The 21,893-nt window shown below is 40.1% G+C and overlaps 2 protein-coding genes across 4 annotated transcripts; both read right to left on the bottom strand.

Moving 5' to 3' along the window:
* Window positions 1-320: 320 nt before the first annotated feature.
* On the bottom strand, window positions 321-17,242 carry ccar1 (cell division cycle and apoptosis regulator 1). 3 transcript variants are annotated; one of them, XM_008304517.1, is made up of 26 exons: window positions 17,199-17,242; window positions 15,862-16,022; window positions 14,983-15,158; window positions 14,732-14,866; window positions 14,142-14,174; window positions 13,634-13,830; window positions 13,254-13,380; window positions 12,518-12,637; window positions 10,847-11,039; window positions 10,560-10,704; window positions 10,273-10,428; window positions 9,903-10,128; window positions 8,710-8,823; window positions 8,208-8,374; window positions 7,137-7,347; window positions 5,888-5,971; window positions 5,493-5,681; window positions 5,091-5,282; window positions 4,706-4,936; window positions 4,475-4,604; window positions 4,131-4,219; window positions 3,896-4,036; window positions 3,560-3,680; window positions 3,240-3,422; window positions 1,449-1,654; window positions 321-1,368 (listed from the first exon to the last, which is right to left on the bottom strand). In XM_008304517.1, exons 2-26 carry the CDS (start codon window positions 15,971-15,973, stop codon window positions 1,288-1,290), a joined length of 3,759 nt encoding a protein of 1,252 aa, XP_008302739.1. In that variant the 5' UTR covers window positions 15,974-16,022; window positions 17,199-17,242; the 3' UTR covers window positions 321-1,287. The 3 variants fall into 3 exon arrangements, with proteins under 3 accessions (XP_008302739.1, XP_008302741.1, XP_008302740.1); XM_008304519.1 differs by having other exon boundaries at window positions 5,493-5,594; XM_008304518.1 differs by lacking the exon at window positions 17,199-17,242 and adding an exon at window positions 16,611-16,768.
* A 537-nt stretch (window positions 17,243-17,779) lies between these two features.
* On the bottom strand, window positions 17,780-21,709 carry LOC103374428 (NFU1 iron-sulfur cluster scaffold homolog, mitochondrial). The gene is made up of 8 exons (XM_008304516.1): window positions 21,626-21,709; window positions 20,983-21,083; window positions 20,716-20,851; window positions 19,663-19,729; window positions 19,451-19,562; window positions 19,304-19,367; window positions 18,872-19,046; window positions 17,780-18,487 (listed from the first exon to the last, which is right to left on the bottom strand). Exons 1-8 carry the CDS (start codon window positions 21,688-21,690, stop codon window positions 18,419-18,421), a joined length of 789 nt encoding a protein of 262 aa, XP_008302738.1. The 5' UTR covers window positions 21,691-21,709; the 3' UTR covers window positions 17,780-18,418.
* Window positions 21,710-21,893: the final 184 nt, after the last annotated feature.

Here is a 21,893-nt window from a genome sequence, read left to right as displayed (position 1 = left end):
TCCTGCTTTTAAATACATAGTAGTTTACTACAGTCCTATGTTCAGCAGCTGTAGACTCTGCTGCCACCTGCTGGTGAGCAGTGCAGCTCTGCAAACAAAGTACCATCTGGATACTAACTCTGCTCCATTAAATAATTTAGCTTGATTCGCTTACGACAAACCTATTCTTAAGAAAATTTTTAATTTGTCTGTCTAAACAGTAAATGTTAAAATGAAAGTGAATATTGGCTGAACTCCAATTCGCTGCATCAGTTTCAGGGTCCTACTACAACCACAGTGTTCCTACAAGTCACAATGCCCACTGTGAAACAGACACACTGTTGTGTTAAAATGGACCACTTTAATCTTGCACAAGACATCAATAGAGTACATTTTGAATAGAAAAATAAAATTGCCTGCTTTGGAGCACATTTACAGGTAATTGTGCCTCTGTTTTTTGTTTTTTTTTCTTCTTCTTGAGAACAACCCAAACCAACGCACACCGTTCAGAGATGGATCTTGAAATGTTCATTCCTTCAGCAGAACACACATTCATTGAGCTTAACTTTTGGTTCATGTGTAGTTTCCTTTTTGGAAAACAAGACAAACGCTCGTCACAGTAAAACATGAAACACTGTAACTGGCAGCGCAGCAGTCGGTGGATACAGTCAGGAGGTGCAGACAGAAAAAAAGGTCAGAGAGAGGCAGGAACCATGCATAGCCATGTGTTCGAAAAAAGACAAAAACAAAACCTCAGAAACCTGTCAAACCAGCCAAATAGAAGAACTACAAACTGAATGTTGTGGTGATGATTTACGGAGACATTCTGTCTGAACCATATGAAAACCCTCCCATCTTTTTTCCATCCAAAATTAGTTTCTTTTAAATATAGTTTATGAATTCTCTCGCACATAAATAGCATCATTATTGCTCATTAGAAAAACAAAATCAACTCAAGTAAACCCTTAAACGTACTGGCATTAAAATCTACAATGTGGCACTTTATTGGCCATAACAAAGCTAAAGCGATGGCAAAAAAAAAATGTTAGCAACTGAAATTAATTTACTTTGAAAAAAAAGCACTTCAAAGCTTTGTCACTGTTAAAATTACTCTAGGTAAGAAAAATCACTCCTCATAAACAAAAAGGAGGTCAAATTAACACAAGAGGACTAATTCATGAATTAAATTATACATGTAGTTGGGAGACAACAGGTTCAAATAAAACATGTCAAATTACACTTGTTTAGTGAGTATTTACATTTTAAGATAATCAGTTTTACAGATTAGCTTCATCGATTTGAAAGGTGTCATTCATCAGCGCCGTTCGTCTGAGATGTCTGAATGTGATCACCTGTGACTTCATCACCAGACTCGTCTACTTCTTGATCCTAAAGAAGACAAACAGTAAAATTGAGCTCTGCCAAAAAGTAAAAATGAAATGGCTTGACTAGTTGTAAACATGGCGTACCTTCTTCAGCACTGCCAGTAGCCCTTTGACGGTCGACATCAACGAGGTGGCCGACCTGCTCATCTGCTCGTGATAGATGGTCTTCTGCTCCTCCGCAGCCTTCAGAGTCTGCTCTGTTTGGCTCAGAGTGCTTTTCACATCCTCCAGCTCCCTGGACAAGGCTTTGTTGGCTTGTTCCAGCTGTCCTTTAACCTTTGCATCTTCATCTGAAATGAGACGCAACACAAAGTCAGATGGAGGATCACGTTGAAGGTAGATTAACAATTAGACACACTGGGTGTCAAAAAGAAAATACAGGTCAAATTCCAATAACTTTCTTACAACGCAAATGAAAATATTAATCGCAACTGAGAACACTGGTTTGAACTCTTGCAGATTTCTGTATCTACTTGAAGTCTGTTGAAATCAGAAAAACATACTACATCTAAACTTGCGTATTGCTGGAAATTCTGATCTTATGAAGCAAAGGTTATGCCTTTTTGGAAAGTTATTACACATACTAATAATTTAGCTAGTTTAGCAGGAAAGCTAAACATTGGCTGTAGTATTTCCCTCATTTTATAAACAGTTTGCTTAAGCTGACAGTGAAAGCATCTGGGAACATGCAACAATCACACTGAATTGTAGCGTGTGACAGAATTCCTTGTAAAGACAACAAAAAGTTTTGGACTCTCTCAGTCTAACAGAGCGTCTTGCCTTCAACCTCTTAACCCGTTACGGTATAACTACAGCAAACAAACTGACTAGGGTGGTCAAAACAGCAGTGAAAATTGGAGATCACCACCTAAGATCACTGTGTGACACTGCTGTACTAAGGTAAGCACCATCTATAATTAACAGCATTCAACATCCCCTCTACTCTGAATTTGAGATGAGGCCTAGTTATGCAAATGCATCATTCCCTGCATGCCGGAATTTGCAAAGCAGCTTGGTCTCCTAATTTAAATTTCCTGAGAATGATGAGATGAAAAGACTGACTTGGTTAACAGCCACACTGACTGAGAGCTGAGGATCACCATCAACACTGCAGTGACCATTTTTGCACCATGTAGTTTTACAAATTCTCATCAGAGACAACTGGGATTCACGGATAATCCTCTACTGGTGAATGAGGCTGAACCGATTATCTCCCTCCCCGAGTTTCATCCTCCCATCCTGTTGACATCTGGTGCCACCGTTGGGGGTGTATGCCCACCAATGAGTGTAAGTTGTCCTTTGTGCTTATTTTAATATAGTCGGTAACTTAGCCCACAGGGCTGAGTGACAGAAATATTCACATCTGCAGTGCACGTTTGTGATTTCACAACCTGCTTGGTTTAGCTGCCTTCAGCACACACACCTCCAGCGTTTTAAAGCAGACAATGGTATTTATTTTTTTACAGTTTTGTAACCTAATCTTAGATATTTTACAATTTCATAAATAATTCAAATTCACCATAGCGGTCAATAGCATTGTTTTCTGTGCTAAAACAAACTCAGAACATGTTTTCTAACTGCTTTACACAGAGTTCAAGTCTGTCACTGCAGCCTTTTAGCTAGTTTCTACTCTGGGTGTACACAGTGATAAACAATATTGCTGAGCCCCATCTTACACTCTATGTGCCAGTCCATATTTCACCAGAAATCACTGAACCAAGACTCCTGAATGAAGTGAGACTGAGCATCTCTGTAGCAAAGCTCAAATTGAGCCAGATCATCGTCCTGAAGGACTACTGACACAGAGTGTAGCTTGCAGCATATGAGATCATTCCAGAGGGCAACGTGACAAGTAGAATACAATCCAAGTCGTACCCATTTTGGCATCCTGCAGCATGAGCTTCTGTTCTATCTCCTCTCTCGCTTTCTCGCTCTTCTCCAGTTTCTGCATCATGCTGCCGATGTCGACCATGGCTCCGTTATACACGATCAGATTACCACACTCACTGGCTTCAGACTGAGCCCGAGCTTTCGGAGCAGGAAGTAGTCCTCGGTTACCTGACAGAAAACCAGAAAGGAATTTCATGAAAGAACATTTGCTACCGCAGCTATCTGCCATGTGGTATCTGTAGATTATTTTATAATGTCATCATACAGTAGATTCAAACACTGCTTAAAAGATATTGTTAGCTCACCTATGAGGTTTTCTATCAGGGCTTCGTTAAAGGAAGGAAGGGGCTCATCCTTCCCTCTGTCTGTCAGTTTTCGGTAGTAACAAGACTCTCTGACAACCGGTTTGTTCAAAAGCTTCTTTATCTGAAACCAGATAAAATTCAACATGACAGTTTTACTGAGCTGCGGGCTGATGTACATGTCCTCAGGAAAAGTGACCTCCGTCAGTCGACAGGCAGCGAGTGAGTAAGCAAAGTGAATAAGACAGTGTGACAATGTAAGATGCAGAGAGGCACAGACCCAGAAACACACCATGAATACTATAAGGTGTGTGTGTGTGTGTGTGTGTGTGTGTTCACCTGAGCACGAGAAAGATGCAGTCCCAGTGTGTACAAGATCTCCTCCAGGTCTCTCTCCAGCAAATAGCCACAGTGACTCTGGTCAAAGTAGACAAATGCCATCAGCAGCTCCTTGTTGTGCGTGACCATCTGCTTCTTCTCCTGGTGTAACAACAGCAAATATATTTATACCAAGAATCACATTTAAACTACCATCACTACCTCAATATTATGTCTACAGCAATAAACATCTAACCTTGTCTTTAGAGGATCTCTCCTTTGATGACTTGCGGTCATCCTTGCGGTCTTTTCTGTCTCGATCATTGGAGTCTTCGTCATCTTTGTCTTAGAAAAAGCAGCACAAATATTAAGTTGGACGATGAGTATATATCTTCAATCGGTGTGCATACAGGAAATATTTCAATATCCCAAAAAGAAACATGTTTTTTTTTCCACTTAAGGTCTCAGAAACTGTGGAAATGTTATCCATCACTAGTTCAGCGTGGTGCATGGTTTCTCGTCATTGACCAAATTACACTGCGGGAAACTCAAGAGGTAATGATGTGGGCTGCATTTAAAGAGAAAGAGAGTGTGCACTACCATCATCCTCGTCATCATCTGCATCTTCAGCCTCCATGGGGTCATATTCTTCATTGTTGGTCATGCTGCTATCATCTTCATTCTCCTCCTCATCTCGAGACTCTTCTTTTTTCACGACTTTTTCATCGTACTGGGTAAAAACAAAAGTCACACAATCACATATGAAAACACACATCAGGTGTTGAACAAAGAACAGACTGAGAAACCAAAGGAAAGGTTTGAGAGGCTTGCCTTCTTCTTCTCCTCATCGTCCTCTTTGGTCTTCTTTGCTGCTGGCTCTTCATTCTCTTCTTCTTTTTCCTTCTTAATTTCACGCTTCTCCACCTCTTTCTTTTCTGCCTCTTTTTTGGCCTTTTTCTCCTTCTTCTCTTCCTTGGTAGGAAGAGCAGCGAGGGCTTTATATATGCGGTAGCCAAAATCTCTCTGTAGCATCTCATTAAAAAGCTCAGCAAACAGGGAAACCTGTACAGAAAGAAAACAGCATATGTCAGTATCAAACTGTGTAGACCAAAATGTCACACTTCACTGTAGGAGATGTGCGCTGTAGATGTTGTCTATATATATAATAATAATAATAATATGGCGTGAAACAAATACTGTGACTGTACATTCTCACCTCGAAAGAGTGCTCCTTGTTGTCTTCCAGTCTGTAATCCAGCAGCACACTCAGGGACATGACACTGCAGTCAAATTTGCCATTCTTGGCTGCCCAGTTGGGATGCACGAGGATGGTGGGCTCATCAGGGAGGACGTAGCGTCTTTCTCTCCGCTGGCGCTCAAGCTCCTCCTGCCTCTTCCGTTCCTCTTCCTAACAGAGAAGAACAATTCACGTGAGAATTAGGATAAACCACATTTTGAAAATACTGAAAAGACAACTAAAACTAACAACTTTCACTTTCAGCAACAACCGGATAGTTATTTTCCACATCCACATTTGTGCTGCAATTATAACATCGACACAATTACTTCTACTAAAACTCTAAAACTTTTTTTTTAATGTAATAATATTCTTCTGTACCTCTCTGTCATCTTCAGGGCGAGTTGGTTCCTCTTCCTCTGCAATTTTGCACTCTGGTTTCTCAGGCTCCTTGGACTCTTCCACCTGCTCCTCCACCTTCAGCTGCTTGGTGAGACGTGCTATTAGCTGGGATTTTAAACCCTTTGAGCTGAGAGAGCGACAATCAAGCTCCTTGCGCAGGTCATTTACCTGAAAAGGGAGAAAACTGCTTAGGAAAGGCTTTAGTTGTGACAGAAGCAGCACACACACACACACAGCAGCTGCACCCAATATCCAGGCTAAGACTTTCTGTATGTAACTGACTTTAACATTTCTCTACACAAAAAATACTCGGATTAAAATTATGCCCTTGCCTAGTTTCCTAACTCCACTGAGCCTGTTTTCTTGAACCTTACCTTCATTGATTTCGGGTCAAGTTTAGTCCAGTGAGTGGGAGTACTAACGTCCTTTGATTCATCGTCATCCTTTTCCTCTTCCTCCTTGACAGAAAATCATTAAAGACAGAGACAGGCAGAGGGAGAGAAAGAGGTGGGAAAGCAAACAGTCAGCACACCACTCATAGCCTTAGTGAGCTTCAAAGTTGATCCGTGCAAGAAGCAAGGTCTCATCTGTCTTTCATTGTCTTGTCCTAGTGAGCTCTCGACTGTGTTTAAGTCCACTGCTACTGAAGCGTACACAGGGAAGCTCTCTAGCTCTTATAAAAACCAACAGAAATGCCCCCCAGCTGCCAATCAATCAATCTGTGGAACACAAAAAAGGTAAAAATCAATGAGAGGTGTGTCCAAAAGGTGTGTAGGTACGTCAGGTGAACTGAAGCTGGTCTCCAAACGGAGTGAGGATAGGGTGGCCCTACCATGCTCTATGACTGGAGTATTGTCATTTATGGGTTTTATACACCTACATCAGATAGGAGCCATCTGTCCTTCTGTCCAACCAACTGCCCTGGAAAAACCAAATTCTACATATAGTCCAAATGAGAATGTAGAATCCAACAACAAGAACAGACAAGAAGCAGGACTTGGGGGAGGTTCTCTTTTCGAAGTCAGGCGATATCAAATTGATGTGAAAAATCATATAAAAATGCACATTTCTACAACAAAGACATTATTTTCACGCAACTGACTCCACAGATTCCAGCATGTTTACAAATGATGTGTTCCAGTGTTTAAAAAATGACCACTGGTTGAAATTGAGGTAACACTTTGCAAGCACCAAAATTAAAATCAGGTTAAGCCCGTGTTGTTTAAGATCATTCACAACAGAAGAAAAATTACACCAGATTAGCACCCAATTATGAGGTGTTTGAGAAACTGGAAGCTGTTTTGTCATTTGCAACTGGGGCCTACACAACACAACCTAGTCTCACTGCTTCCACTGTATGTGTCTGCTGGATGTGAGGGAAGGTGGGAGTGCTGATGGAGGAATGGAGGAGTTGGAGCAGAGGAGAAGGGGACAGGTGGAGTAAACAGAGGAAGCCTAGGTGAGGTTTGGTGGAACAATAATATGCCTGTGTTGGTATCTGTGTGCGTGAAGGGTGAAGTGTGCGTTGTGTCTGATGTGTATCTGGGGTTTGTTTTTTTTTGTAATTCCTGTGCCTTCCTGTGAGAAGCGGAAATGAGAAGAGAGGGATTAGCGGTTCAGTGCCTGTTCTCCATCTGCCTCCTTTCGCTCGGCCGACAGCTTCTCAGCCAGCTGCTCCCGGAGTCGCCGTGACAGCACCTCCCACTCTGAGCGGGTAGGAAGACAATGCCAAACATCCGGAAGAAACAAAACCACTGTCTCCACATGAGCAGGGACTGTCCGCCCCTTGTGTGTCTCCTCCGGCCGATGATAGCGAATCTCTGCAAAACGATACCTGTCGCAAAGGAAGAAGGTGCATTGGAAAGAAACATTCTGGTCAGGGCACAGTATAAAAGGCAAGCCTTGCTAGGGCGAGCCTTCTACAGCTACTCCCTCCCATTAGGTCACTGAATGAGCGTACACGTCATTGCAGTGACCCTTCTCCCGCACAACACACAGAATAGACAAATGGACCCAGTCTGCAGCTCTCCAACTGTTGGCACAGGTTACGGCAGCCATTTTGAGAAAGTTGACAGACAATCACAAAAAAAATGAATCACATCCCCAAATTCATCCCCATTATAGCTTCAGCCAATTATGGATGAGCGTTCTGCGTTTAACCTTGGATACACTTAGCGCACTACATTAGGGTTGTGCGAAGAGAGACAGAGTCAACAGGACAGTGAAAGCCAGTTAAATATGTAAGATATTTAACAGAGAGAATAGAAAAAAAATCAACAAAAAAACAAACAAAGTAATGGCAGTGTCTTCTGGTCCAGGCTACTGCTTCCAGCCACAAAGTCCATGCGTTTGGTTTTTCATCACAATGAAATGTGTGTGTATATGAATAGAGTGTGACAGAAAGAGAGAGCCAAGACTACAACACACAAAAGGCCAAAAAGAACATTGCACAACATAAGAAATAATAATAGTAAATAATAGATTGCAAATTAACAACACAATAATCATTAATATAAAAGGGGAAAACAAAAAATATCACCCAACATGTCCAGAAGAGATTTAGTATCGAGGTAGTATAAAAATGCAATATATCATAGATATTCAATTTGGGATTTTAGTAACAGAGTTAAAAGCATTTAAACAGAAATACAATCAGTAAGACAAATAACTATTGATGAGATTAGCAGCGCTTACCACTGAGTGCACAGACTAAGGTCTATGCCTGTGAGTGCCTTGCAACAGCGTATGGCTGTCTTAATAAGGACTGAGGGATCCTTCTCTGGGTCAGCTCCATCCAGAGAGGGAGACCAGTGGCCACCAATGGCCATGGCCTCATCTTTACCTCTCATGCCCACCAAAAACTGAAGGAGAAAGACAGACAGGTACAAGGGAGAGCCACAGAGTATAGGTTAGATGGAAATAGGGAGTGGCAGTGTGGACAGAGGAGTATGGGAGGGTGAAAAGAGTGAAAAATAAATAAAATAGAGACAAAAAAAGACAGAGAAGGATCAGCAGCATGTCCAAATAATCATAACTCAGAGGATCCACAACCAAAAGATTAAACAGCAAGTGTATCTACACAGAGCCAACATCAGTTTGGATTCTTCAACATTGTGATTATTCAGCAATGGAATAGGTTTATTACATCATTGTCGGCTCCTGTGCATCATATAAGCATGGAAAGGGTCTGACGTACCTTAATGAGTCTAGCAGGATGCTGGAAGGAGTCTCTCAGTTCCTGGGAGTCCTCTGCCAGAGCACAGGACTTGTGATAGAGCTCCTCTATGCTGGGATTAGCCAGCAGCATCACCTGAAACAACATGTGATTACTACAAGGTTATAATGCTTAAAATAAGAAGAAAATCAAACCCTATTTTTAACAACATTTTCTCACCAATAAGTACAGTTTTTACATTCAGCAATCATCTCTCTTCATAACAGTTTGGTGTTATTGCTGTAGATTCAGATTACCAAAATAAGAACAAGAACTAAAACACATGCATGTACTGTAGTTTAATTTTACCTCCTTGATGACAGCCTCACGGTTTACTGTTTACACTTTCACATGTATCAGAGGTGTACTAAGCTCTTGCTAATGCAAACTGAATATTTCCTACTGCAGCTGCTAACGTGGCTACAACACAAGACATGAATGTTTTTCGGCATTTGTCATCAGTAGTTTAGCTGCTACAGTGAGCTGTTAGATGTTGAGTTGTAGGAAACACGCTAAAGACCTCTAATTATTCCACAGAAAAACAAATTTTACTGTAATTTTGAGCTTTGTCCTCACAACATGGGCAGACTGAAATCAGATCACACTTGCTGGAGGATTTGTTGAATAAAACAAAATTAATTTGGCTGTAAATTTGGTTCTTCTGTTATATTTCTGGCTCATTTAACAGAGATTCTCAACAAATATATACTGTTACATAAAAGTACACTGATGCTACCATGGCAACTATAAATGTCTCCAAATCAAGCAGGACTGGCATCTTGGGGATTAGAACTTTAAGCTTAGTAACGCAAAGTAAGCTTTGTAGTAACAATAACTCAGATAAGTTCTAGTATGTACCACAAAGTTACACTACTTGTGGTTATCCATACTCTGTTGGAACATTTTCTGATTGACTTGAATTTTGGTGATTGCTGTTTAACTGCAGACTGAAATCTGATTACCACATCACCTCACCAACTCTAAAGATCATGTGGTACATAATTATTTAGATGGGGTCTATATAAACTACTGGTTTTGTCCCATTTTTGGATGAACACCATGAGTAGATTTAGTTTGAAATCTTCCTCCTACTTTAACTGTGAGAAATAAAAATTATTGTACTGTATCTTACTGAATGTGAAATTGTACAACGTATTTATCACTGACAGAAATACCTTAGCACTGTAGGTGTGGTTGGCATCAGGAGGGTCCAGAACAGCTGTGTTCTTGACTAGAGGATCCACCTCTTTGTGCAAGATGTGGAAGTTACAGGCGTTACTAAACTGAAATGGGCGTGTAAGAGGAAAGGCATCCACCCAAGTGAAGACAGCATCAAAGAAGTCGCTGGGAATGTAGAGGCTCTGATAGCGCCTTCTCAGCTCCATCATGTCACAGCTGGAGCTGGAGAACACAAAGAGAACAGCTACTACCTCAGCAACACATGCTTAACATACTGTTGGGTATTACACTTGAGTCTAGACATATCTCTCTACTATGATTTACTTCCAACTTTAAAGCATGAAACAATGAAAAGATTATATGTACCCGTCTAGGCTGAACTTAGAAAACTGGACAGTGTAGCGAGGAACCACCCTGCGAGGCCGTCTCGGAGAGCGATCTCGCCTCGGTGAGCGGTCTCTGGAGCGTTTGCGCGTGGGCGAGCGTTCTCTTGATCGCCTGCGCTCACGGTCCCTGTCTCTGCTAAGGAATGAAATAAGAAAATTACTTCCAACAAACAAGGGGATGAAATTTTTGGGAAAGGGACACAGACAGCAGCTAAATGCATATAGGAGTAGTAACTATGAAATTCTCACACATGATCAGCATCTCACCTGCGTTCTTCTTTAGACCTGAGAATGAGCTCTGGGCCTCGATCATTGCGAGTGGGGAAACGAGGTGGAGGTTCAATTCGCCGGACAGGCTGTGGCTGTGGCATCATTCTTACTGGGGGCTGAAGCAGACCACCGGGAAACACATCTAGAAACAAGGGAAATAACACCTAACTATTTAACATGCCACACAGCCAGCATTTTTTGCATGAAATGTGTCAAAACAGCTGCCAAAACAGTGGTAATCACCCTATACCAGACAAATGCACTCCTACTGGCAAGATCTTTACCTTTGGGTGGAGGCTGTGGCAGCAGGGGCTGAGGAGGGTTTTGGAGAAGGGGAGCCAAAGAAGCAGCAGACAACTGGGCCTGCAGGAGGGAAGGAGGTGGAGCCTGGGCAGGAACACTGAAAGTGGTTGGGGGAGGTAGCGACTGCAGCATGGTGGGGGCTGCCTTCATCATGTTCGGAGCTTGAGGCTGATTCTAGAGAAAAAGGTAAAATAAAAAAAATTAAAAAAAAGGAAAGATTTGTAAATGTTCAAAGGTTGATCTGAAACAACCGCTCAAATGCCAATAATTGCACAACAATAAAGTTAATTCGGATAGTGGCTGCTTGAAAGAAAGTAGATGGAAGAGGGTCTGAAGATCTGTTTGAACTGAAAGAAACTACGGAAATCCCATCAGAGGGGCCTTGACACCTTGTTAACTAATGAAAGAAAAACTTGTCTTGTTATAGCACTTGCCATGTGTTTTGTGACATGTGTTGCTTGATCGGGAAAAATACTTCACTACAGCCTTAATTTCAGTTACTTCAGGTGAATGTGCTAAAAGCAATATTCCAGGTTTTCACCTATTTGAAGTAACAAACTCCTACAATTTCTATTTGTTTTGAAGAGCTGTCTGTAAACTGTTGCTAGGAATTGTATAAGAATTTTCTACACAACTTAGTGCTGTCTTTCATACTTTGTCATACATGAAATTATCTTAATACAAGCCAAATACAAATTTCAATATGCTGATTAGGGCTGAACAATAATAAGAGCCTAAATTCATACTGAAGTAGAATTTGCAATTTTTAGTTTAATGTCTGACATACAGCCTGCAATCAGGATGGAAACAAAGCACTATCAGTTAGCTGTATCAGTCACATGCTGAATGTAAGAACATGGATGACTGAGCAGCATATTCTGAGAATACTTTCTGCATTTTGTGAGCAGACAGATGTGGCATTTTGTTCAGCACTTTCACAAGAAAAGATTTGGTCAAGATTAAATCTGAGCCTCAGGCTGAAGTAGAGTGAACTTATAATAAAAGACCCACACTGCTGTCACATCTGAGAAATATGAGCTCAACTATAAATACCATTATGAAAACTGTGCATCTCACTTTTTGTTAAGGCACTGATGGACTTGGTAAGATAATTCAATTAAATCTTAAAACCAAAAATTGCTGCACTGCATTTCCAAGAACTTCTTTCACACGACACACTATTTCTGGTGTTACTGAAAACATGTTAATTATCATGGTATTTATCACATCTTTTCTTAAAGTCCCTGTTATTTGCAATGTCACCTGTAGAGAGACTTACTGATTTAAACGTTAGTGTGAAAAGACCTCTGAAACAAAGGTAACTGCTTTTCCAACAAAAATCTTTACATGAACATATACATCTACAAGAAGAGCCATATTCAGAACGTATAATGAAGCAACAGTAGAAAAATAGTCTTTTTGTAAAACAAATTATTGAAAATAAAGAAACATGTAGTGACGACATAAATGTGGTTCTATTTGGCAACAACAGAAAACTAAAAGAAGAAGCAAAAACTCAAGTTAAGAAAGATGAAATTGTGTTAGTTCACCATGAAAAGGTTAACCAAGTAAGTCAGGAGACAAAGAAAGAACATCCAAGAAAGAAACTAAGAAAGGAGGAAGAGGACCAAAAAAAGGGTGTGAAGGTTTACATTTTGCCTGTTGTCCGCAGTGGAGTGCATGTCTGAGTAGCGCAGCTGCATCCCGGGCTCATTGTAAAGGCTGCCGAGCTGTGGGGAAGCTTGAGGTAAAGGCTGAGGCTGCTGCTGATGCTAGGAGGGATTGAAAACACAGCAATCAATAAAAGACATCAGGACAATGGATAAGATCAAATTTGAAAAAGAGAAGAAATAAACACTAAATTACTCCAGTACTCTCCTTAGACTGGGGGAATTGTGCAGGGTTTAAAATGAACTTGTGGATCCCACTTTTTGGTACTTAAAAGTCTGATAAACATGTTGTCATTTTTACCGCATAGCTTTTATCACTTTCCATGTTTACTCAGATCAATAAAGGCAATGAACTGAAACAAGCAGACACACGTTCAGTACAAAGTAACCAAACCGGTTTCAAATTATGAGAAGTTGCTTCCTGTGTTTCAAACATGACAAAGTTACAATGTGGATACTATTATGTAGTAAACAAGGATGATTAAAATCCTTTTTAAGTACTAAAGGCAGAGTAAAAAGCCAAGTCGTCACCTTTTTGTAGTGGATAAGTCCATTTTAACACATTGAATAAAAGCAGCGAAATCGCTAAGGCAGACCTTATTGTAATTATAAATTATAACATCAAAAACATAAAGTCAACTATATTTTCAAGAGAAATCCCTAAACTGTATTATTATACTCAAAAATATTATTCTTGAGTGCAAATCAATGTTCTCACCGACTGATTTGCGAGCTGAGGTAAGGTCTGGATGCGCTGGGCGTTCCACTTGAAGGGCATATTCGGGTTGTACACAGCTTCCACTAGGACACGGTCACCCACCTGGGGAGTCTTCCCCTTCACAGCACTAGAAAATGTATTTTTTAAAAAAGCATTCAGACATGTCCAGAAATCTCTGTATATTATGAAACATCAGATTCAAATTGATAAAAGCATGCATTTATCCTTATGAAGCAAGGGCAGGTTAACACTGGCATAAGAAATAACACAGTGTTCGCATAATGCATGTGAAGGTATTTAACTTAGCATGTGAAGGTATTTAACTTAGCATTCCATGAAAAAATACAGGCTGAGATATGCCAAGGACCATAGCCCCTCACCTTAGCTGAAAGAAGACATCTTCATCTACAAAGCCAAACGTGTCATGCAGCTTGTTGACGACACCAGTGAAGACTCGCTGCTTCTGTGGCTGTGTCTGCTGTTGGTGGCTTGAGCGTGGTGTTGGGTAGGACACAGTAATCTGGGCTGTTTGCTGAGGGTTGGACAGGCTCAGGCTGGTGGGCAAGGCGACAGGGGGCTGAGGGTCCAAAAAAAACCATTTAGTTGCACTCTTAAACCCATTCAGTAAATACTACAGTCACTTATACACGGCAAGAATGCTAAGGGAGGCATCTTTGTCCTTTTATCCTATAAATAAACTAAACACAAAGTCAAAGTGAAATCTTGAAAAACATCAGGAAACAACAGACAAAATTGCCTTCATGTAGTCAGCTGTGGACACATTTGGCCTGAATTTTTGTTTGAAACCCCAAGATATAAACAGATAAGGCTGATATTGGTGTGTATGTCTTATTTTAAGCTTGTGTAAGAGTGTTTTTTGCACATTACCTGAGAAAGCAGTGCCTGCTGAGGCTGCGGAAGCTGTGACATGAGAAGAAAAACAAATAATTCCAAAAGTGAACATTTTGCTGATTTATGCAAAGGCACAACATATGTTCTCATGAAGATTTTCTACAGCCGATGGTGGTATATTCACTAACAGATTCTGCTTGTGAAACAAGATCTATTCCGTGCTACATACAAACATGCCGTTGCTTGAGTAGTTGTGTCAAATTACCCCTATGGCATATTCACATGATCTGTCATGCTGCCAAGTTGTGAAGAAACATGGAGGACTAAAGCAGCACGAACAAATGTATAAGCACAAAACTCCAGGAGTGAATTTAATCTTAACATAAAGGTGCAAAGTGATTACTTGGACAGTCATAGCTTTGAGCTGTATGAGCTGACCTACGCTCATCTTCCAAACAACACCTATGTTCAGTTTTGCTGATACCACGACAGAAATCTAAATATAAACCACAAAGCTAATGAGAGTCTAAACCAACCAATATACAATTCGAGGTTAGTATATGTACAGGTTTATTCAAAATAAAGTGTTACACAAAATTAAAAAAACAAACAAACATGTGCTTCACCTGATGAGGTACATTGTACAGTTGCTGTTGAGGGGGTTGCTGGGGTGGTTGCTGCTGTTGCTGCTGTTGCTGTTGTTGTTGTTGCTGCTGCTGTTGTTGTTGTTGATACTGCTGGAGCGCAGTATTAATCTGAGACTACACACATTAAAGGGAACAACAGAGAGATAGTAACTGATCTAAAATGTTACACGGGACCAGGGCAAGATGCACACATTTCTGACTGAGTTTAAGGCTACTTCATTGTGACTGACCTGCTGTAGTGCTGCAGCAGCAGCTGCTGCAGCTTGCTGCTGCAAAGCAGCAGTTTGCTGAGACAGCTGATAGTTTGCAGCAGACTGGTTGCTGAGAGAGGCTGCCGCCAAGGCTGACTGCTGAGAGTAAACAGAGGGAGATGCTCCCAGAAGAGACGGCTGCTGCACTCCAAGAGCTATGGAAGGTATAAAAAAAATGAGGCACCAGATTTAGAGAGATGTGGAAAAAAAACACTGAATGGGGAATGTTGGTGTAGAAGAGGACAGGGAAGAGATGGCAAGTGTAAGAGTCAGAGAGATTAGGGCCAATTCATGTTTTCTGTGTAGACGCACATTGTGACTTTGCACTTTCACAAGATACAGCAGCTGATAGCAAACTGGGTCGTAGCACTGTGTTACCAATATTCGTAAGATGTGCTGAGCACAGTGGGTAGACATACCACAGGATTTCTGGAGAATTAAGACTTCCTATTGTGCTAGGCCTCCATTAATGGAAATCATGCACAAGTCAAAATTCCTCCCAAGTCAACAGTAATTACTTCTAACTCTTTTATGATAAATTATAAAGGTGTGGATGACAAAGAATTTCTATGTATAGTCTGCAATATTAACAAGCATTTCTCTTAAGCGCCAATTGTTTTCCTGTTGCATGTGCAGTTGACATGCCTGAAGTGTGTACAATCCACACAGTCCCAAATTTGAAGGGTCCACACAGACCCTCAAAGACTTAGGTGGGTGGTGAAATTTACCCTTGCATATGCAGAAAGCATGAATTAGCCTAAGGAGTAAATAAAGAGTACAATAAGAAAGAGAGTGTAACTGAGCACCCAGTAAAATGGGAGATTAAAAAACACAAACCCTCTGGTTTACTATACTCACAGTGCAGGCTGTTGAGGTCAAGAGACTGTCCTGAGTGGCCTGGTTGGGACACCGCTGTGGCAGCAAATTGAGTCGCCCACGGCGGATTCTTTTGTCCCCCGAATTGGGCCATGACTCATTCAGGTTAAGAGCAGTCTCTGATCACCAGGCCAATGCTGTTGCTAAAAACATAAACAATCCAAAGCAAACATGAGGTATGTTGGTAGGACTTGGATAATTTGAACACACAAATGTCTGTAACAACAAATTATAGATTCATTCAACCATAAAGTAAGCTTGGGGTATCAAAGATAGCGTAGTACGATATTTAACTTATCCATGTCCCACAGTACATAATTAAAACATTATGAATCACAAGCAGCCAATCCAGATTGCAGCAGGTTACAAAACGTGTGTCTTTGCAACCAAAGACTGCTGGTAAAAAAAAAAAAAACCCAATGAGGATTAAACTACGTCCAATGTAGGATTACAACCGTATTATAAATTGTGCGAAGGAGACTAAATCATAATTATTATGGTGTGAATGCCATAACTTGCTTTCTCAAATATTGATATGCACCAAACTGATCGAGAACACAACCACCTTTTCAAAGGAAGATTTCACATTAATGTTATTTACAATAATTGCAAAAGCCTTAGCAACCTTAACAATATGTTCATATGGTTATATGACAATACATTTACGCCATTGCGTCAACATAAACAGATGACATAAACAGCTGAAGCAAGTAGTTGGAGGAAAGAAATACCACTTCAGACGCATGAACTCGATTTCATCCTTGGCATGTGCAGGGTTCCATAGGTTAACAAGTGCTGACACAGCAACGGGCTGTACGGCAGTCTGGCTAACGTTAGCTACTTACTGACAGTAGGCTAGCGAAAGCAGCTAAGCTAGGTAACATTTAACGTTTGTCTAGCAAGCTAATGCTGTTTTTGTTGTAGTTTACAGTCGCTGATTCAAGCTTTTCACGCTACGTTATTATGGCATCGTCATCATTAAGAAAATTGACCTTATTTGGCTATAAACACACAAAAACGCAGCGCAGCTGCTGTAAGACAGATACTGTAGCTACACACATATAGCTAACACTTAGCATTTTTACGCCGTTAGCTTTGTTGCCAGATTAGCCTCGTGCTAGGTTTGTTATCGACAGCGAGGCCTCAATAAACGTCCGTTGGCCCTGGCACTTGGCAGTGAATGACCAACGTTTCAAAAACATAAAAACAGACAAGAAAACACTTGCATGCAATTAGTAAATGCACTATAAATTTACACGGAAAATTCACCATTACCAACGGAGTAAGGTTTAGATTAAAACATTGTCAACACAGCTTACCGCTGTCCCTCTGCACCGGCCGAATAAGGACATCAACTGCGCATGCGCGGAATGGAAAACCCGATCCATGCTCCAGGCGACCGAGGTTCAGTATTCAGACTGTATATTGTGTAAACACATTTACTTTTCATATTATTTGAATGAGATTGAGCAAAACAGATTAAAAATATATATTCTAATCAGCCGTTATATAAAGATTTAGTCAAAGATCACCATCCTTTTATATCCGTTGAACACCTACATATCGAACGCAGTCAGAGTTCAAACAAACAGCCACACCAAATCAATTACAAAGACTCCCATTTTATCAACTTAAAATCCAGTGTCTATTGTTGTAATTTGTATTTTGACGTTTTATTGCATCATAGTACTTTGATGTTTTTTGTGTGTGTCAGTAAACTTAATATCTTTGGGTTGTGGATGAAAGAAGATACTTGAGGACGTTATCTTGGGCTTTGTGATCAGCCTTTTCTGAAATGTTATCAACCAAACAACCAATTAATCGAGAAAATAATCAAGAATCAAATAATCTTTAGCTGCAGCCCTAAAAATTAGTACACAAACTGTCTCAGCAACAAAGATTAGTTTTCAAACCGTGAACTTTAATGTGATACAGTAAATGTTTGGAGTGAAGCACAAAGAAGAGTAATACAGTGAACATATTTCTAGGATGTAACAGTGTAAGCCTATTTATGATAAATAAATTGCAGCCTCAATAACACTAATATACATCATGTCACTTGTTAATGATGCATTAAAAAGCAAAAACCGTTCAGTTCTGTTTCATTAGGAATGGCAGCAACAACTGCAATACTTATCAAAACTTCCGTCTGCAAGACCGGACCAATGTCATCAACGTTCCAAGTATCTTCATCTTAAGAAAATATTCTTTCAAAATATAAAACATTCATAAGAAATAAATACAACACAACATTTACAGCGATTACAGCCAAACATTTTCGTTTAGACAAGAAAATGACTTCACTGTCTGCATACAGGTATACAGTATGTTGTCCTTCTTTGGAAGCAGGTCAATACAGTATGTACATATCAATTACTGCTTGAATTTATAACAGTATGCGCACAAAACAGCAGGAAATCTTATTTTTATCTTCATACGATATAGAATGGTAATTTCTTAGAATAATGCATGGCTGAGTTGTCCACAGTGAAGCATTTTCCTCTAACAGAGTTCAAGAGTGAGTTGGATAAAGAAGTTCTTATTCCTTTAGTTTGCGTTCTAGTTCAGTGAAAACCTTTGCGTTGATTTCATCCACTTCATCTTCAACCTGGATGCACACACACACACACACACAGACAAACACAAAAAAGACATATTATATTTTTGATAAAAAAAAAAAAAAAGAAGAAGAAAGAAAATCAACTCAGTGTAGGAGCAAACATTGCAAATGAAATCTGAAAAAAAAAAAAAACATGTTTATTTCTCTTTTTCTTCATTTCATTTCGACTCGGTGTCCAAAGCTGCAAAACTGCACCCACAGATTAATAATCACTGTCTGGTCTCACTGCATCAAGAGCAGTTAGACCACAATTTTAACGTAGAATTTAATTGTCTCTATAGCAGGTTCTAAAACAAACACTAGAACAGCATCAAGTGAAACTTAATCTCAAGGAAACGCCACATCTACAAGAACGCCCATCTTGATATTCACCTGCTCCACGTTGTCTACTTCAGGGATATAAAACTGCATCATGTTCTGAATGCCGTTCTTGAGGGTGACTGTGGAGCTGGGACATCCTGTGCAGGAACCGACCAGCTTCAATTTGACTGTGCCGTTCTCAAAACCCTTGAAGATGACATCGCCTCCATCCTCCTGCACTGTAGGTCTTGTGAGTGAAAGAGGCCATGTCAGTTTGTACAGAACAAGGCAGCACAAAGGACACACAGATAAAGACTTATATCTTATCTCTTACAACACTGTCAAACTCATTTTGTGAGTGCTAAGAAAAAAAAGAACAGAATACTGACTGAATTCATTTTAAAATGCCTAACCTCTCAAAATGTGAGTTATCTAATAGCAACACAATGTAAATGTAAATTAAAGTTATCACCTAAAATGCTCTCAAAATGAGGAGTTTTGTACCTGATTCTGGTGTCCAGGAGCTCTTTTATCATAGACACAATGTCATCATCATCTTCAGAAAGACCTACAATAAAGGAAATGTAAAGTATGAAAATATTTACTCAATGTTAAGTCAGGCACTTGCATATTTCCACATTGTACACTCACTGCTTTCATGGTGCACTGCTCCTGTTGTTATTGGGTCTCCACTCTCGAAAAACTTAGCAATGGCCTCTAAAGCATTGCGCTTTATGTCTGTCCACTCTACATCCTCATCCGTCTGAAAAAAAAGAAGAAAGCATCTCAAACCAACCTCTCCTCAAAGATTCAATGTTAGTAAAATCAGAGAAACAAGCTGTCAGAACACATTCGATACTTACTTTAGTGACTGTGATAAAGTCTGGCCCAAAGAACACACTTTTTACGCCTTCAATTTCAAACAGGTCCCTGAAAGAAACATGTTATCATGTTATTGTTCAACAAGAATTAAAAAAAACATCATGGCATCATGAAGTTGTTTTGGTATATTTAGTGATTACAACATAGACTTGAGATAAGACCAAATGTATCAGCAAACAAAACATCCCATCTACACAATGCTTTAACGTCGTCGATTGCTTTTGTCAGAAAACCCTGCAGGACCACAGTGTAATTTTCAAAGGGTACATCTGTTACTTTGACTGTATGTACTCTTCAACCAAGTAACCCCCTCACAGTCACAATGATGAAGACACAATCATAATAATGGCAAATGGGAAAGCCACAGACGCATATATTAAACTGTGTCGTGAAATATAAAAGTGTATTCTTCATTTTCCCAAACAGTTTTCATAAGCTGACATAAACTTATTAGAGTGCTCATCTTTTCCATTCTCTTCTTTTTTGTCTGTTTGTGAGCAATCACCTTATATTCAGTGGTCCCACAAATTCCACTAGCCTGCTTCACAAAAAGCAAAAACATGAAGCAACCTGCTGTTGGAGCACCCAGTCTGCTCGTTTGGACTGGCAACATCTTTAGTGTAATTTAAAACATCCTTTCATTGGAAAGCTTTCATGAATGTTTGATATGTTACTTCCCCGCTTTTGCTCGTTTAGAGTCTTTTTTGAAAAACCCTATTTTATTCCCTTCTGGTTATTTCTTTTGTTTTTAGTAACTGTTTAATTAAGTCATGTAGTTCATGATTTCCATCAAGCACTTTGTATAGAAATGTATGGTTACTCTAAGAAGTAAACGAGACATGTCATCAGTGTGAAAACACATTAATGTACACACACACACACACACACACACACACACACACACACACACACACATTATTTTGTCCTGGTGTTAGTCCAAAACACTTTTTTTGATTTCTGGATCACAAGGCCTGGAAACACTGGAAAAGTTTCCCTTAAACAGCACAAGTACAACAGTAAACCTGACACCCTACCTGGCTAAAGATGAAGATCCAGCTGAGTTCGGAGAAGGAAAGTCAAGTGTCCCACTTCCTAGGACAGGTTTACCGGGGAGAAACTTCAAGCTTCTGGGATTTGGAGTGTCTTGAGTCTGGATGGACAGTTGTCTTACTGGAAGACATTATTAAACCTCATTACGATTAAATGCGTTATTCTTTGCTGTTTGTCATTGACATATGTGTTCGAACAAGATGACAGCTTATAAGTGAATGAAGTAAGGCGTCCAAACAATGTTTTCTCACTTGAGGAGTGTGTGATTCCTGTCCTGGGCTGAAGCTGAGCTCTTCTGAAGCTCTGGGTCGCGGACTGTGAGTGGTATGACCTTCTGTTCTTGGTTGGAAACCTTACAGAGAGTAAAGCGTATCAGACCGTGTCTCTGCGTCCTCTAGGGACTTTAACTCATTCATTTTTCAAGGCAGGGTTAAATATTCAGGCAGAGTTGATAAATGAAAGCAAAGTCAGACGTTTAAATTAACCGCTAGCTCGGTTTTAAAGTACAAACGTGGAAAGCAGCAATGGGATCCCGAAGCTCAATCTGAGAATAAAGTTTGTAATCAGCGCTAGCTAACGACTAGCGGCTAAGCTACATACTTGACATGAGGAATACACACACATGACATTAAGGACGACAAAATATGAAGTAATAACGAATAGAATAGAAATTTTCCGATATCTCTACCCATATCCAGTTGGAAGGGATTAAGTTAGAAACACGAACCGATACTTGTGTCGCAGTTTCCTGGCTAGCTACCTAGCTGGCTAAAAGTATAATCTCCAACACACGTCGAAATACCGAGTTTATACTTTACACAAACATTACAACTTGTTGTATGAGTAGTCAAAAACGCGAACACAACGATATGTCACAACTGCAAAGGTTCAAACCTAAAATGAGCCGTATTTCTTGCACGTAACAACTGGTAAAGACCCCATCTCATGTGCGCCGCCATTTTGTTTGTTTTGAAAATGGGGACCTCGTGTGGTGGAGACGCACACTCCCGATCGGGACTGGATTTAGCCTTGATTCCTCATACTACCTTTTTTTTTGTTTCTTTTCTGAGTGAAACACTGGAAACATTTTTTTTTGGGGGGGGGGGATTTTGGATTTCTTTTTTTTTTATTTTTTAAGATTATACACAGAACTGTTTTGTTT

Source organism: Stegastes partitus, unplaced genomic scaffold (assembly GCF_000690725.1).
Source record: "Stegastes partitus isolate 25-593 unplaced genomic scaffold, Stegastes_partitus-1.0.2 Scaffold2245, whole genome shotgun sequence".
Lineage (NCBI taxonomy): Eukaryota > Metazoa > Chordata > Actinopteri > Pomacentridae > Stegastes > Stegastes partitus.
The sequence above is the reverse complement of the archived record's forward strand: the minus strand, read 5'-3'. Positions and strand labels throughout refer to the sequence as shown.

Coding starts and splice junctions, on each gene's coding strand:
- LOC103374428 (XM_008304516.1), bottom strand. CDS start 21,690: ATGGCGGCGCACATGAGATGGGGTCTTTACCAGTTGTTACGTGCAAGA. Junction 21,084..21,625: donor AGAAATACGGCTCATTTTAG/GTTTGAACCTTT, acceptor ACTCTCTGTAAG/GTTTCCAACCAAGAACAGAA. Junction 19,047..19,303: donor CTCCTGGACACCAGAATCAG/GTACAAAACTCC, acceptor TTCACTCACAAG/ACCTACAGTGCAGGAGGATG.
- ccar1 (XM_008304517.1), bottom strand. CDS start 15,973: ATGGCCCAATTCGGGGGACAAAAGAATCCGCCGTGGGCGACTCAATTT. Junction 5,972..7,136: donor AGGAGGCAGATGGAGAACAG/GCACTGAACCGC, acceptor TTTTCTGTCAAG/GAGGAAGAGGAAAAGGATGA. Junction 4,605..4,705: donor ACGATGAGGAGAAGAAGAAG/GCAAGCCTCTCA, acceptor GTTTTTACCCAG/TACGATGAAAAAGTCGTGAA.